Source organism: Siphateles boraxobius, unplaced genomic scaffold (genome assembly GCF_051911475.1).
Source record: "Siphateles boraxobius isolate OS27281-9 unplaced genomic scaffold, OSU_SipBor_1 25, whole genome shotgun sequence".
NCBI classification, from domain to species: Eukaryota; Metazoa; Chordata; class Actinopteri; order Cypriniformes; family Leuciscidae; genus Siphateles; species Siphateles boraxobius.
Genome location: NW_027508866.1, coordinates 9767187 through 9782880, shown reverse-complemented (window position 1 = coordinate 9782880; position 15694 = coordinate 9767187). Strand labels below are relative to the sequence as shown.

Here is a 15694-nt window from a genome sequence, read left to right as displayed (position 1 = left end):
TAAGGAGACTGGGGATTATAAAAGAGAACATATTTAGGCACCCTGATCAGTCCTCGCAGACTGTTTGAAATGCATCCTTCAAGCCAAATGCAGTTTTGAAAGTAATATGAGTTTTTTTTTTAATGGTGATGAAATCTCTGTTTGGGCCAAATCAATGTTGAAAAGTGAGTATTTTTAATACATATTATTGTCTGTCACTATGCGACTATATTGATTTGTCTCAGTTATTGTAGCAAATCCCAGCATCGATGTTTTATAGACAGGATACATGCTATTGTGTCTTCCCATCTTAAAGTTTGTCTTCTTTTTTTAAACCGGATCGTGGCAGTTGCCTGGTAACAGATGTGCCCGACTGAAATGTTTTTAATAATCAGACCCACGCTTGAGTCTGACCTTGTTATTGTGTGTGTGCGTTTGTGTGTCTGTGTGTGACCTTCACCCTGTATCTCTAATGAGTGTAAGTAGCTCTAACAGGGTTATGCTGCACTGCAAGTGCTATACGACAGAGAGAATGTGAAGTGTGTTTTACTGACAGGTTTTCCGAGACCTTCAGGACCCCGACGTACAGCACATGTTTATGTTGTTTCTGCTCAGCTGATTATTTGTCTGCCCACCGTGTCATCCTTTTTTAAATAAAAAAAGATAACTTGATAGATTGTAGCTTTTATTCAGAGTAACGGCTACCTGTCCATATTCGTTGATCTCATGCTGTGGCATACCATAATGATTTCTAGAAATGACACAATTCTTTAAAGAGGTTTGTTTAATCCTGACCTCAGTGTTAATTAAAAAAAAAAAATACCTCACATTTTACAATCAAGCAGTTGGTTGTTTTCACAGTGGGCTAAACGAACACTTACACTGTGAAATGAAATCCCACTGTGACTAAGGCTACCTACTAACGCCCACCTTTCAGATTTTTTTTTTTACTAATTTAAATAATAAAATAATGTATGAATTTATGAATAGCAAATCGTTTATGAATATTCATAACCCAAACCATGCCTGTCACATTTTGTGCACTGAGCTACTGACAGAAAGTAAACTCCCTCTGAAGAGAAGTTGTCTTGGGGGAAAAAATCATAAATGTCAGAACAACAGTGTTATTTTAATATTATGTTTATTTATCATCAAAATTATATAACTACATAAGCGTGATGCATAGCAGACATACATTCCAGTTTGATTCCTTACAATTTAGTGTTAGGTACTGAAAATTGAATGATCCAAATTAAGATTATAACATTTTTCACTAAAACGTGTTGATGCAACTATGTTTAACACTGTAAATCAGAAATGGCAGCTGTTTTCTCCTGCTGTGTAAACGCAGCCACTTTTCAGATCTTTTTCTTTTTTTTCCATATCACATTACACTGTTCTGGTGAAAAATAACAGGACTGTAGGTCTTCTAAGGTCCAAATCTCTTCCTGTCCTCAACCTTCTGTATTTATCTGACTTGAGAGCTCTTATCTGCCTCATTCCCCTTCTGCTGTGCACTGCTCTGTTGTTACACTTCCTGATTTGTCAGAGTGTCTAAAGTCCCGTCCGCCTTTAATCTCCCAGAGTGCACCTGGAAACTCAAGTTTAGCTCGATCAGTGCACACCTCACAGCTTTGTTAAAGCGAGAAATGTATTGTACAATGCATTTAAAACTATTTCCCAGCCACACTAGCTGCTTTTAACAATGAGTCATAGGTAGTTTATATAGAGCACACGAGTCTTTCCTGTGGTTCAGGTGATTGCTGGGGATGGGCTGTTGTACTGGTGATATAACTCAGTTTTAGTGCACTTTAAAGCAGCACAGTCACTGGCTGACAGAGAGAAAGAGCACTCCCGGGTCCCTTTGAGACATATCGTTTGTGTAAAGGCATTGCAGCACCATGGAGAGCTCCGTGTGCATATGCATGTTGGCATCTTAAAGTGGCTTCCCAGTGCTTCCTTTCAAACCTGACAGGGCACAATAACACACTGCAATTAACACCCCAAATTACCCACCACTGGCTGGAAACTAAGAGAGAGGAACAGTCGGAAGGACAAGACAGCAAAAACTGGAAGGGAGGGCAATGGAGGTTGCGTTTCAGGCAGAATCCATTACACAATAAGGCCTCTAGAGAAATTGATTTGCTATTAGAGGGTAAATGCATATGGCAGGCGGTGGGAGATTTCCTGGAAGGGGCAGATTCCGAGCCTTCTTCCTGTGCTCCAATACAAAACCTTGATGGAACTGCCATCCGCAAAATTGTATCTAATTTGATGTTGATATTTCAGCATGCACTGAATAAAAGTATACCTTCTGCTCTTCCTTTTCAGATGGATCAAAGGCAATTTAAAGAGAAGCGTCTCATTTGAGGCTCTTAGCTTCACACTTTCCATCTGTTTCCTGTTAACACTTGCAGAGGGAGGCAGAATTACGTCCCTCTCACATGTTTTGCGAACATTTGGGGCATCAATTTTACAAAATGTTTGACTTTGACCTACTTTGCCATTGACTTTTTGAAGTGCAGACAATGATTACTTATCATTTGTTATGATGTATCATTGCATGAATGGTGCTGCTGTATAAAGATAGAGACCAAATATAGATACAGATTTCTTGAGTTCAGTTTCAGTTATAATCTCCATCTTTAAAAAAAAAAAAATATTTATTTCATATAAATTAATATAACCACACTGTTGAAAAGTTCTTGGGTCAGTACGACTTTATAATTTTTTTGAATCAAATCTCTTATGCTCACCAAGGCTGCATATATTTGATTAAAAAATAGTAAAAATAGTAATAATATGAAATATTACAATGTAAAATAACTGTTTTCTATTTTAATATTTTTTTAAAATGTAATTTATGAATTTTCAGCAGCCAGTCTTCAGAAATCATAGATTTAGCTTTAATTAATTTTTATTTATTTTAAGCGATTTTATTTTTAACTTAAATTGATCAGTTGTAGTATTATTTCTTATTCAAGTTAGTTGCCAAGGCTACATTCCTAATTTTGCATCATTTCTAATTAAACAACTTTTCTGTAGGCAACATTTCTAATTTAAGCTCAAGTTTTTCTTCTAATATTTATATTTTAATTTATTTCAGTTTATTTAAATTAACAAAAATGTTGTTTTTTTATAATTTAAGTTATATTTTTAGTTATTAAAAATATTGTTTTTTATTCTTTACTGAATCAGGTCTTTACTGCTATTTTTTTAAAGTGTTAATTTCTTTCAAAAACAACCTTTCTGACCCCAAACTTTTGAATGGTTGTGTGTATGTATATGTATATATATATATATATATATATATACAGTATATATTTTTGTATATTTTTCATATTTTAAAGTATATTATTATTATTTTTTATGTCCACTGCTTTTTCAGATGAAGTCTTTGCAGTTGACTCCTACTCTACGGTCACAGTGTTAGATGCAAATTGAGAAGGTGTTATAGGCAGGACAGTAGGGGGTAAAAGGGTCCTGCCGGATTCGGCATGAGCTAGAGATGACTTTGATGTGAACCTCTGTCAGAGCCTCTGCCCTTTATGTGGGCCAGGAATCTACCCAGCCCACTGTATGTTCCTCATGCATACCAACACATCCCACCTATGACTGAACATACGTTGTTCATCAATGCATATATGTATTTAGGACTTAATTTTATACCTAAATAATTTATTACATTGTAAAAAGTGGGTGTGGTCTCTCTTTTTAAAAAAATAAGAGGGCTTAGTTTTGTGATTGTTATTTGTTTTTTTGTTTGTTTTTTTGTAATATCGTGCACCAGTACATTATTCTTAGTAAGTTCAGGAATCTGTATTTAGAAAGTAAATAGGATTTGATCGTGACTTATATTTGTTTGATTATTCATAATTTCAGATCGGAATATGTCAGCTACACAGGCCATGGTTACATTGCCATTATTCATCCTTGACATGACGTAACTCTGCATGTGGGGGACATGAAGCCATGTCTATAGGGTCAAGGTCATGAAATGGCTCCATAATTTAACGGGGATCAATAGGATCGTATGGCTGTGTGATTCTGACTGCCTGACTCTGCTGAGAGACAAATACTGATCTGAATGTCCTCTTACTATAAAACTGATGTGAAATACACACATTTTAATCTTATCGTTACAACCTGTCGAGTACCAACAGTCTGATCCATCTGCTGACAGCAATAACTGTGGGATTACCTAATGTTAATGCCCACTAATCCTTTCTTTCTTTCTTTCTTTCTTTCTTTCTTTCTTTCTTTCAATTTCTCTTGCGTTCTTTCTTGCTTTTTGTAGATTCTGCCTAGTGCCTCTTTTGGTTTCATCATTTCCTCTAGGGCTCTGTCATGTGAAGGCGTACAGCCACATTTTCTACTGCCATCTCAGTGACTATCACCTTCAGATGAAATGTGATTGATTTCAGCATTTCGGCCATGAGTGACATATCTGAGGGAGAAATGATTTTACCCTTTCAGAAAGGGAAAACTGTTTTCTGGATGCCTGCTTTGAATCTTAATGTGTTTGTGTGCACAGTTGAATTGTGATTGTTGAGGGGTGTGATAAGTGATTCGAATGTATTTTCAGGATGAATTATGGAATATACTGTATGTACATCCGTGTTTCCTATTCTTAACGGAACAAATGTTTCAGCCACTGTCCACATTCACGCTTGTTCCTGAGACAGCCCTGAATTAAGTTGCGATCTCCAAGCCACCATCCTGATTTGACTTACTCCATAAAGCCTTGTTTAATGGACAGCGTCTGATTGAATGACGCCTCAGTCTGCTGTTTCTGATGGTCTCTGTGTTGATGATGGAGTGTAGGGTCCTCTGAATCAGCAACGGTGTACCGCTGGTTTCTTACGCACATCCCCTCTGGGGTAGACCTATTATTTAGAGAATGCAATGTCCCTTGGCCCGTTTCCTAGACATGAGCGGGCAGTGCAAGGAAATATCCCTGTGTAGATGGAGCTCCCTGGTGTCCAAAAATCAATAGCCGCGCTGCAACGCACGCAGTCTGAAAAAACGCACTACTGTAGCCCATCTATTACAGATGCGCCGCAGGATAATCAAAGCCAGATCTGATAATGAAGGAGCTCTGCTAAGGCAAGCATATTTCAGCACCAGTTAAAACAAAAAGTAAGTTTCCAGTGGACCATCATTTATGTATCAAACTTGTCATTTGATAAATAAGTGTGATTTGCTTATTAAGTGTGATTTGTGATTGTGAATAAGAAAGATTTATTTTTTAATTGTACCATGCTGACAAATGATTCTTCCATCTAGTTCTTGTCTTTCTTTAAGTCTTGAGGCAGGATCATGACAGACCCATTTTTTATGTGCAAACACATGGCCTTGTTGGCCCATGTGCTTGTGTTGTCTCGTCATCTAGCCCCGCCCTCCTTGTTATCCTTGTTTAGTCATTATTGCTTCCCCATTATCACCTGTCTCCCTCATTAGTTTGTCTCTATTTAATCCCCTCGTGTTTGCTGTCCAGTGTCGGTTCATTGTCAATCCGTGTCAAATTTGTGAGTAACCGGTCAAGAATAATCGTCCTGTTGAGCTATTTTTTGTATCAGTTGTTTGTCTTCTAGTATTTTGTCAGTATCTTTGTCTAGTTAGTCACCTTAGTCCTGTCTTGTTTTGCCCCCTCGTGGGCTTTGTTTTCCCTTTTTGTTCATAATAAACCGTGTGCTGTGACTACTGTCTGCGATTGGGTTCATTCCCTTCTTCACCCTTCCAACCTCATGACACATGCAAGTGCAACTCAAAACTTTCCTGTTACTATAGCTAACATTATAACAACAGCATATCTTGGTTCTGTGAAACATAGCCAAACCTATGTTACTCACGTATAGAGCAAAAACAATACTACGTCTGTTTTCAGGCCTTCCTGCTTAGCTTTTCTAATATTAAAGGGATAGTTCACCCCAAAATGAAAATTGTCATCATTTGCTCACTTTCAAGTTGTTCCAAACCTGTATAAATTTCTTTCAGCAGAACAAAGAAACTTATACTGGTTTGGAACAACTTGAGGTGAGTACATGATGACAGAATTTTTATTTTTGGGTGAACTATCCCTTTAACACAGGCCCTGAAGCTCTTGCCTGATCATAACCTTGATATTCCTTTTCTCTTTTGTAATGTCTTTCCGCTATCTCTCTTTCTATAGTCTTTCTTTAAATCTCCCTTTTGCTCACTCTCTCTCTCCTCCCCCATCATGAGTGGACACGCCCCCTACTGCTGATTGGCTACAAGTGTGTTGTGGCGCTTGGTCTGAACCACTTTCAACAGCGTTTCTGAGAAATCACTTACTGCTTTCTTGTGATTGTAATGCATATATACCAGTTCCTTAACAATATTCTCTAATCAGCTTATCAGCTTGCGTCGGAGGAGAATCAAGAGCTCTTTACTCTGCTCAGTCCTGGAATTATGTAACAATCATAATAATATGTAGCGGTTATAATGTGAATTGAAGATGAAGTGCAGTAGTTATGTAACGAGCACAGGTGTGTCATTTAGCAAAATAGAGCCGTTTATTGATTCAATGCAGGAGAGATTTATTGCCTCAAATTCAATTTATTCTCACTTATTATTCCTGCTTAGATGCCACTGTTTATTCTTTAGCTATAGAAACCCACAGGTTGATTAGATTTAATTTCTGCTATCCTTTTTAGTAATCATGAGGATATGGGGTCGAATCATGCCTAGCTCTCGGCTATAAACCCGCTTGATTAATCTCCTTGTTTGAGAAGAGAATTTCACAGCTTTACTTAGTGTAAATATTTAACTGAATTAGAATTTGATGTATGAACCTGGAGCTATACATTTGGCTTTCTTCACATTCTCATGTATTCATTATCTTAAAACATGAGAAAGAAAATGTACTTGTAAAATTGTGCCCAGCACAGAATAGCCTATTTATTCCTGCTCAATAACCTGTTCTGTTGTGCCCCTTATTAGGCTATATCTCATTAGAACTCTCTACCACATTTTGCTATGCCTTTGGCTTTTTTTCCCCACTTATTTAATGTGTTTTGCATCTTTAAGGCGTACTCCAATGTTTTTGTTCAGCTCCATGCTGTCGAAAGACCATCAGTGAGTAACATCATGACTCAAGGCTTCCTTAACTCTGTAGCGCCTCCACTCACCCCCACACGGGGCGAATCATAGCCCTCCTTCATTGTTGATCCCAAACCACCCTCATGTTTACATTCTGACGTATTTGCTGGCTGAAAGAACTCACTCTGCCTGCTTGGATCTCAGTGCTCCCATTTTGATCTAGTAGAATTCACTTTTTACCACCATAATATACTGTTAGCCTGAAAAGGTTTTGATTCAAATTTACCATTATCGTCGATAGATGATCTGATGGCTCTTATCAGTGCATCCAGGGCTGTGAGCTACTCTAGGAATGGTTGAAAGAACCTCTGGGATTTCAGAGGCTATGTTCTTTTACTTTTGCTGATGAGTTCATTTCTGTGAATGTGTGACGTCAGCGAAGACGTCCGGTGATGTTGAAATGAAGCTCATTTGCAGCGTGTGAAAACGCATGCCGGGGTGTGATGGGAAGCGGAAGGAGGAATAATGAAATCTCTCCTCCTGCTGTAACACTCGCACTTAGCAGATCAGTGTGAAATATGAGTGTCTTACAAATATGAGGGCTGACCATTGATCTGTGTGTCAACTGGGTGTTAAAAATTATGGGTCTTGACAAATTGAAAGCATTCTTATTAGAACTAAGCAGTACAAAAACATTACCAAATGATGGTTAATCACTATAGACGAGTGTAATTTATCATGACTTCATGGCTTCATATAATGATTTAGCAGAGGTTTCATGGTTTGATTACAAGCAGTACAATCAATATACTGTACAACATGATAACAATTATGCACACCAAGGCTGCAATTATTTAAACCAAAATATTGTCACATGATCCTTCAGAAATCATTCTAATATGCTGATTGGATGGTCAAGATTATTTTATTATCAGTGTTGAAAACTGTTGTGCTGCTTAACGTGTTTGTGGAAACCGTTGATTTTTTGTTGAATGGAAACTTCAAAAGAACAGCATTTATTTTAAATCGAAATCTTGTCTTTACTATCATTTTTGATAAATTTATTGCATCCTTGCTAAATAAAGGTATTAATTTCCTTTAAAAATAATGACGCCAAAATGTTTAATGGTAGTATAAGCCATTCTCAGGAGGTAAATATTATTTCTCAGTGGTTGCTAATAGCTCAGGAGATTTAGTGTCCAAATAAAATCAAGACTGACCATAGTTGCTTTCACAATACATATTCCTGTTATTTTTTGTGGAATTAATTGGTGCTTGTTATTCCAAAGAAAAAAGTTTATCTTTAATTTATAATAAATAAATAATAATTAAACCCATTCTACCTCTACAATTTACTCTTTTTGAAAAATTGAAAGTATGTGTTGCAAATTCCATTTCATGTTAACTTTGGCCTTGTCCACATTAATAAATTTTTGTTTGAAAATGCATCTTTTTTTCTTCGTTTTGGCCTTATGTCCACATTGAGACAGCGTTTTTGTCCTGTGAAAATGGATCAATTTGAAAACAGTATTCGAAAATGATGAAACATTTTTAGTCATGTGACTCATATTGTACTAATAGATATGTATGCTTATAACACTATTGTGTCTGTTATATGCTATTCATTTTCACACTGTTGCTAAAGATATGTTACTTTGTACACTCTTCATATCTCAGTCCTGTAAAGATGACAGAAAATGTACTCGTAATGGCTGCCCTGCTGCAAAACATGAGAGTAGTTACGTTTTAGACCAAACATATAATGGTGACTGAGTGCGACCCGGACGCATCAGTGATTGGTGAGATATTTTGCTAAAAAAAATTGATTCTACCAGGAGTATAGAACATGAAAACTTTATATCTGTCCTGTCCATATCATCTCAGGGAGCTTTTATGAGGTTTTACGCATGCACTTTAAGATGAATTTAGTGTTTTCCTACCTTGTCGATGAGAAACTTTTGGAAAACGCTTGAAAAGTGCTTGTGTGGACGGATAGGATTTTGAAACTAATGTATCTGGATTAATGTAGACACAGCCTTTAATGGGGTCCTCATTTATGCTTCATTAAGTATCATTGTTGTCTCTTACAATCCCATAGGAGAATTAAAAATAGAAACAATTGAGATAATTGTTAACTTTCAGAGAGTATAGAGCTGTAGAGTGAATGTGTAAAGCAGAGCCCAAAGTATTTGGTCTTTAAAGAACTTCATGAAAAAAGGTTTGAGTTCATGTAGGGCTTTAATCTTCCAGTCGATTAGTCGATTTATTGGTCGATATATTCTGGCTCGACCAAAATTCTGATTGGTCAACTTTTTGCCATGTTAATTTGTGACCGATCACAGAAACTAGAGACACAAGGCGGCAGCACAACTTTCGAGCAAAATGAGAAAGAAGGGGTTTTTTTTTTCAACATTGGTGAATTTCAATTTTTTGCAGAATCTGTTAGTTGAAATCACGAAGAAGCCTCTCCATGTTTGAGATAGCAGTATTGGTATGTTTAAAAGCTTACATTTTGAGGTTGAAATCGGCTTGTTTTCGGAGATTCTAGCATGCAGTGGGGCGTGGCGTCTCATTGTCTGTGTGTATTTCTATACTGGATGAGCGCGCGTGCCCTCGGTGCTTGAATACGGCGACTTGCTGACAGCCGTGGCTGGCTGTTTCATATGTGACGTCCCGATTGCTTTGAATGGGGAACGTTTTGTGAACAGGGAACAGACTTAATGGACTGGCAACAATCTCCACAGAACATGAACTGGCACAGAGAATCGAAATAGATGATGCAGTTAAGACCTTTGCTGCGATGAAGGCCCGCCGTGCGCGCTTCTGAAACGTAAGTTAAGCTTAATTTGCTCTTTAGTCGTTATTTAAGATGCTGTACCTGCTGATGATATAATGTGCTTGCGGACATTTCATTTGTGTGTGTTTTACGCACATAAGAAAGTGGTGTAAAGAGATTTGCAACAGTAATTTGAAGAAGTGAAATGTGATTATTTGGAAAATGGCTTATTGGTCTTTGTGTGTTGTTGCTGGTTTTGCATTATGTATATGGCATATTGGTCTTTGTGTGTTGTTGCTGGAATACGTTGCAAATAGAGGGGCGGCACAATTGTTTTATCGCCTAGAGCGGCAGAAGTGCATTCGACGGTCCTGGGTGTGAGTTTCCATAAACATCAAAGTTTGTCATTTTGTGTTCATTCTAAGAACACGTACACGTTGTTTAGTCCATGTTTAGACCTTCCCATACCTACCTATTGTTATTAGCTAGCTCAGGAAAGAAAAAAAAGCTGTAAAGCACAGGGGGAAGCTTTACAGGGGGTATGGCTTATCTAAATGAGATGTAAATGAGCCCTATTGTCACTCCTAGCAGCAGAGAGAGGTGAGGACTGCACAATCTTTAGAGGGCGTTATCTAACCTTTTAGCTTTTTTGAGTGCCTACCTTCAAATGGCCACAACTTCTCCAAATATTATCAGATTTCCATGTGTTACACATCGTTGGAAAGCTTGGAGACTAGACTTTCAGAATCTACTAACTCAAAATGCCCCAGAACCGACTTGTGTCTCTAGTTTCCGTGATCGGTCACATTTCATCAGGTGGAAAGCAATAATTGCTAATGGGGGTGTTTTCAGAGCACCCCTGTTTCACAGGTAACAGTCTGTCTTAAGAACACCCCCCTTGTTTTCACTTTTTTTGGATTAGCCCAACCCACTGGAGACAGATTGAAGAAAGTAGCTACTAGAAGGCCTTGGTCTGGTGGTTTGCTGAATATTTATTTAATTGTGAGGGTTTAATTTACAGTCAGTCCTCCTTTTCCATGTCAAAGACATCAGCAGTGTGGCAGCATTTAAAAAAAATAGATAACGGAAAAAAAGTCGAATGAAAAGTTTGCAGGCCACAGTTTGCATATCAAAGCTCGACTACAAACATGGCATATCACCTAAGAACGGTAATCTAACTTGTCTGCGTTAGGATGCCCCGTCTGTTTTGAGTAGGTTATATAAACATTTCAGAATTGGCATATTTCAATGTTTTAGTCTAATGCTCGTTTTATAACTGCAGGCGCACCCGCCCACAACGACGGTAGCATCCCCCAGACACACCCAGATCACGCTCGATGTTAAACCTCCTCTATCATCCAAACGCAAAAATAATATCACGGAAGGAATTGTCAACTTTTTTTATTAAGTTGCTTATTGTGGAATTACAGTACATGATACAATTATAGGTAGATTCCTCCATTATGTTCAGTGACAGTAGCGGTCTCACGAAGATGTGAATTTGAGTATGATCCAAAGCATTTCACAAGTGTGAGGGATACAGCTCATGTTTATCCTAACCGATGGCACAGACAGATTGTGTTTTTGGTCCCAGAAGAACCTCAGGAGTGTTAGATGATTTAGCCCAGTGGCTTGGGGAACCACATTCATCTCTCACACAGCCAGAAGAGCCCCTGAACCGGGGCCAGGCAGACTCATGTACTACTCCTCAGTGACAAGAGGCTGTAGTGGCCCAGGGTCGCCCGTTCTGTTTGCACAGATTCAGATCCTGCACGCGATACCGTCAAGGAGTAAACCTACAGCTCGGACCTCCAATTGACAGTATGTAAATAAACCTGCAGACAAGAGAATGGAGAAAAAATCAGTGAGATGTTAATGAGAAAGACAGTGCATGTAAGATTTGCGACTTCTCTGAGCAGTCTGTGTCTCTTTTTGCCCTCCCTCCTTCTCTCTCACCTGCTCTAGGCTGAGTGTGTGTGTGTGTGTGTGTGTGTGTAGATTATTACTGAGGGAGAGGAGTGGGAAGAGCTCTCTCTCTCTCTCTCTCTCTCTCTGACGCTTTGGCTGGTGACTCTTCCACAGTGTTTACTCATAATTCATACGGAGAGATTCCGCTCAGCCACACTATGTTTGCCTCCATTTGGTACGCCAAGAAGCTGGGACGCAGACTGCTTCAGAATGCTAGGAAGGCTAAAATGCAGAAGGTAGGTGTGGGTGATTTTCATTTACTCCTCGTAGAGTTCACTCAGAAGAATATGACCTTGTTTGAAGTACTTCTTAATCCGAATTGTTTAAGAAAAGGTGGATTTGTGGTTGAAGTATCATTCGTTGTGAAAGGAAAGATATTGTTGTCAGGTTTGTCGTTTATTTTCTTCAAAGTTTGTTAATGCTGAAAAGCGGTTGAGATTGAGATCTAATTTTCTGCGTCTTATACTGGAAGTAATATAATAACGTTGTATCCCATCGTCGGAACTCCAGCTTGCTTTACAAATCATTAATAATGATCTGTATCGTTCTCATTAAACTGCAGAAAATCCTCTTAACCGGCTGTCTTCCTGTTATCGTCGTGTTTACCACGCTGTACCATCTGTGAAGTTGACCAGTCTGTCTCCCTTTCTCTTTCTCACTCTTTCTCTCCCTCTGCCGACTCTCGCAGTCTTGAGATGTTCAGCACCATATCAGATTTGTCCTAACCTAGCCTGTCTGCTTTCATTTTATACTAGTCCTGTTTCTGACAGGCTCACTTCAATTCTCATTTTTCTGTTTCTCTCAGTTATCCCCAACTTTGGTGCCCTTGCTGAAGATCATGGTTGCTGTCATCAGCAAGGGTCTTCATCACTGTTACTAAAGGTGTGGGTTTGAATGCAACAGGTTTTACCTACGTGCTTGGTGTGCAAATGCTCTGGGTTGGAATTTTTTTATGGGGGAAATCTCCCAATTTATGTCCAGAGTACGTCTAGGTCATATTTCAGCCTAAAACCCACACTACTGTTTAACATTTTGTGGTCGGTAAGATTTTTAATGTTTTTGAAAGTAGTCTCTTATGTTCACCAAGGCTGCATTTATTTGATTATAAATACACTTTAACGGTAATATTGTGAGAGATCATTACCACTTAAATAACTTTTTGCCCAATCTAATATATTTTTAAATGTAATATATTCCTGTGATGGCAGAGGTGAATTTTAAGATGCCATTACTCCAGTCTTCAGTGTCACATGATCATTCAGAAATCATTCTAATATGCTGAATTGCTGCTCAAGAAACATTTATTATTATTATCAATAGCTGCTTTTCCACCATCGGGTCAAACAACGGTAAAAGCTTGGTACGGCACGGCACGATTCTAGGCCGGGAATTGACCGTTCGTAAAGACCCGATCCCCTTAGTTACTGTTACTATGTCCGACCAGCCATGCCGCTCTCACGCCACACATCATGTTCTCACGCAGTGAAAAATACATCGCGGAGCAAAAAAGGATACTGACAACGCGCAGACAGACAGGACAAGTCTCAACTTTCAAATTTGGTAATTCTTTTAAGAAATTTAAACAATACCGTTTTGTGGCTCGTTAATTTGTCGTGACAGACAGCTGTAGCGCCTCAGTTAAAGTTGCTTGTGAACCAATCATCTCTTCCTTCTAGTTAATTTATAGCATCTATCAAACATGAATGAACATCAGAAGGAATGTTGTTTCAACCGCACGTGGAAAGACATCAATGTTCACCGTTTTTCAAGTTCAAGTCCACCGACGTTAATTTACTAACTCTCCTGACTGCTTTGTCAGGCAAAACGGCGGATTCGGTTGATGGCGGATCATTATTAGTCAGATCGCCTGCCAAACAAACGCCCTGTGAAGGGTGAATTCTTTTTCATTGGTACAGTACATTATTTTCATGACATTTAATCTACATAACATTCTCCCCATATTTCTGTATTGATTTAATACTTTTGTTTGTGTTTGTATGCTTTATAGTTTTTATGCTTATTCTCAGTGATGTTCATTTTTATTCTCAGTTACTGTAATACAGGCTTTTAATTAAAATCTGCATAAATGAAAAACAGCACATCAAGTGCTACAATGATTTTTAAATAATATATAATATAATATATCATTTAAAGTAATGTGGATCTGGTTGTTTTGAATTTCTGTTGTGAGACCTTTCAGGGACAATGTAAGTAATGAAAATAATGTCAATTAAAAAATGGCCCTAAAATGGGATTATTTTATTTTTATTCAAAATAAAAAAAGATGCACTCCCTTTGGTTAACTTTGTGTGTTTTTGGTGCAGGTTTTGTTCTTCATGTGAGCATCCAGCAAAGTGCTGCCTACCCATAACATAGTGTTTAGGTGAAGGAATCCTGTATCTGTTTTTTTTTTTCTTTTCTTTTTTTCTTTCAACACATGCATGTTCATATGGTCAAGCCTCTGAAGTGAGGACAGAAGTGGAAGAAATTGACTTATGCTGACAAACCAAAGACACACATCCCCCAGTCTGGAACTGTATGTCCAGAACAGCAGAACGTGGGCGAATGCTGATGACCGTATGCCACATAAGGACACCAAGAAACTTACTCTAGTAACTACCTAGAAACCATCTGCATCAGTTAATAGTACTGAAATATGCTTTGCTCTGCCACTGATAAACAAATCATTTGGTGGGGGGTGGGGTTCTTAATTGACATGAAAATGATGTCACAGTGCAAATATCGTAATGGTCTTAAATTATGCTTCAAGCTTAATATGCATTATTTAATGGTTAGGGTAAGGTTTCAGTGATATTTAATCTTGACATTTTCTTGGTTCAGAAATTCTCTCCATGGTTGTATTGATTTCTGTTTTGGCAGGAGGGTTTCACACCCTGCTCACCTGTCTGCCTGTGCTGGCACTGTTGCACACTCTCCAGCAGAAGCTTCATCACTGAAGTTACTTGGAGATTGGTTTCATCTGTCCACAGGTCTTTAGAGGAACCTGTTTCTTGCTGCTGATGGTCTTTTGTCTGTTCTATGTGAGGTTTTATGATCTTTATGATCTATCAACCTGGGGTGCGTTTCCCAAAAGCATCGTTTGCCAACTTTGAACTCTTTTGGTAACGACAGAAGTTGGCTTTAGGAAAGCACCTCAGAGCAGCATTTTAGTTGTTATTGAAATTCTTTAATTTGACACACTGTCATCTGGCTTTGTGTTTAAAGCTAAGGGAAGGAGTGATTTCCAGTGTATTTTACTTTTGGTTTATGGATCTATACATAAGCACCATTCATACACCTGAATGGTTGGTGCAGGTGAGCTGAACACAGGAAATAATATGAAAACAAAAAAAAGTAAGAGAAATCCAATGTTTATTAAAATGGAAAATATTGATGTGATCATGCCTTTAATCATGCTTTTTAACCAAATTTGTGGCATCAATGATTATTCATGGATTAGCTAATTCTGTACTACCTCTGAGGAGGTGCCATGGGTGTATTTCAGGACTTACAAATAAAAATTGTTTTGGCTCAATCTTTATAAGGACAGAGCAAAGAAACCATCACAACCATGTTCCTGTTTCCAAATATAAATAAGCACTTTATATTTTCCTTTATAAATATACCTTTATATTTTTTAGAACATTTTAGTAGACATGCTCATCTTTTCTTTCATATCTTCAAAGATTTAATGGCTGTTTTCCCCGGTTCATAATGCTCAACCTGGATTTGAAGAGGGTTTCATGCTTATTCGTGGCCTCTCAGCACACCTACTGGTACTTTTATAGAGGAACTACTGAAGCGAGGCAATCAAATTGAAATTAACCTTTTTTATCATTTGAACAGCAGAAAATGTCTCCTCAGCCAATTTTTGTGTGAATAACCTCTGAGCAAAAGTAATTTATTTTA

At 38.0% G+C, this 15694-nt stretch overlaps 1 protein-coding gene across 46 annotated transcripts in view; it reads left to right on the top strand.

The window, feature by feature from the left end:
- Nucleotides 1–15694, top strand: part of dlg2 (discs, large homolog 2 (Drosophila)) — a 305321-nt gene that overhangs the window by 170201 nt on the left and 119426 nt on the right. For 2 of the 46 annotated variants that reach the window (XM_077242509.1, XM_077242508.1), the window contains exon 1: nucleotides 11929–12021. The exons of 43 other annotated variants lie outside the window; for them this stretch is intronic. In XM_077242509.1, the coding sequence (XP_077098624.1) occupies nucleotides 11944–12021 (78 nt within the window). In that variant the 5' untranslated portion in view covers nucleotides 11929–11943. Of the gene's footprint in view, nucleotides 1–11780; nucleotides 12022–15694 lie in introns of those variants that run through there. One more of the 46 variants, XM_077242510.1, reaches the window with a different exon arrangement.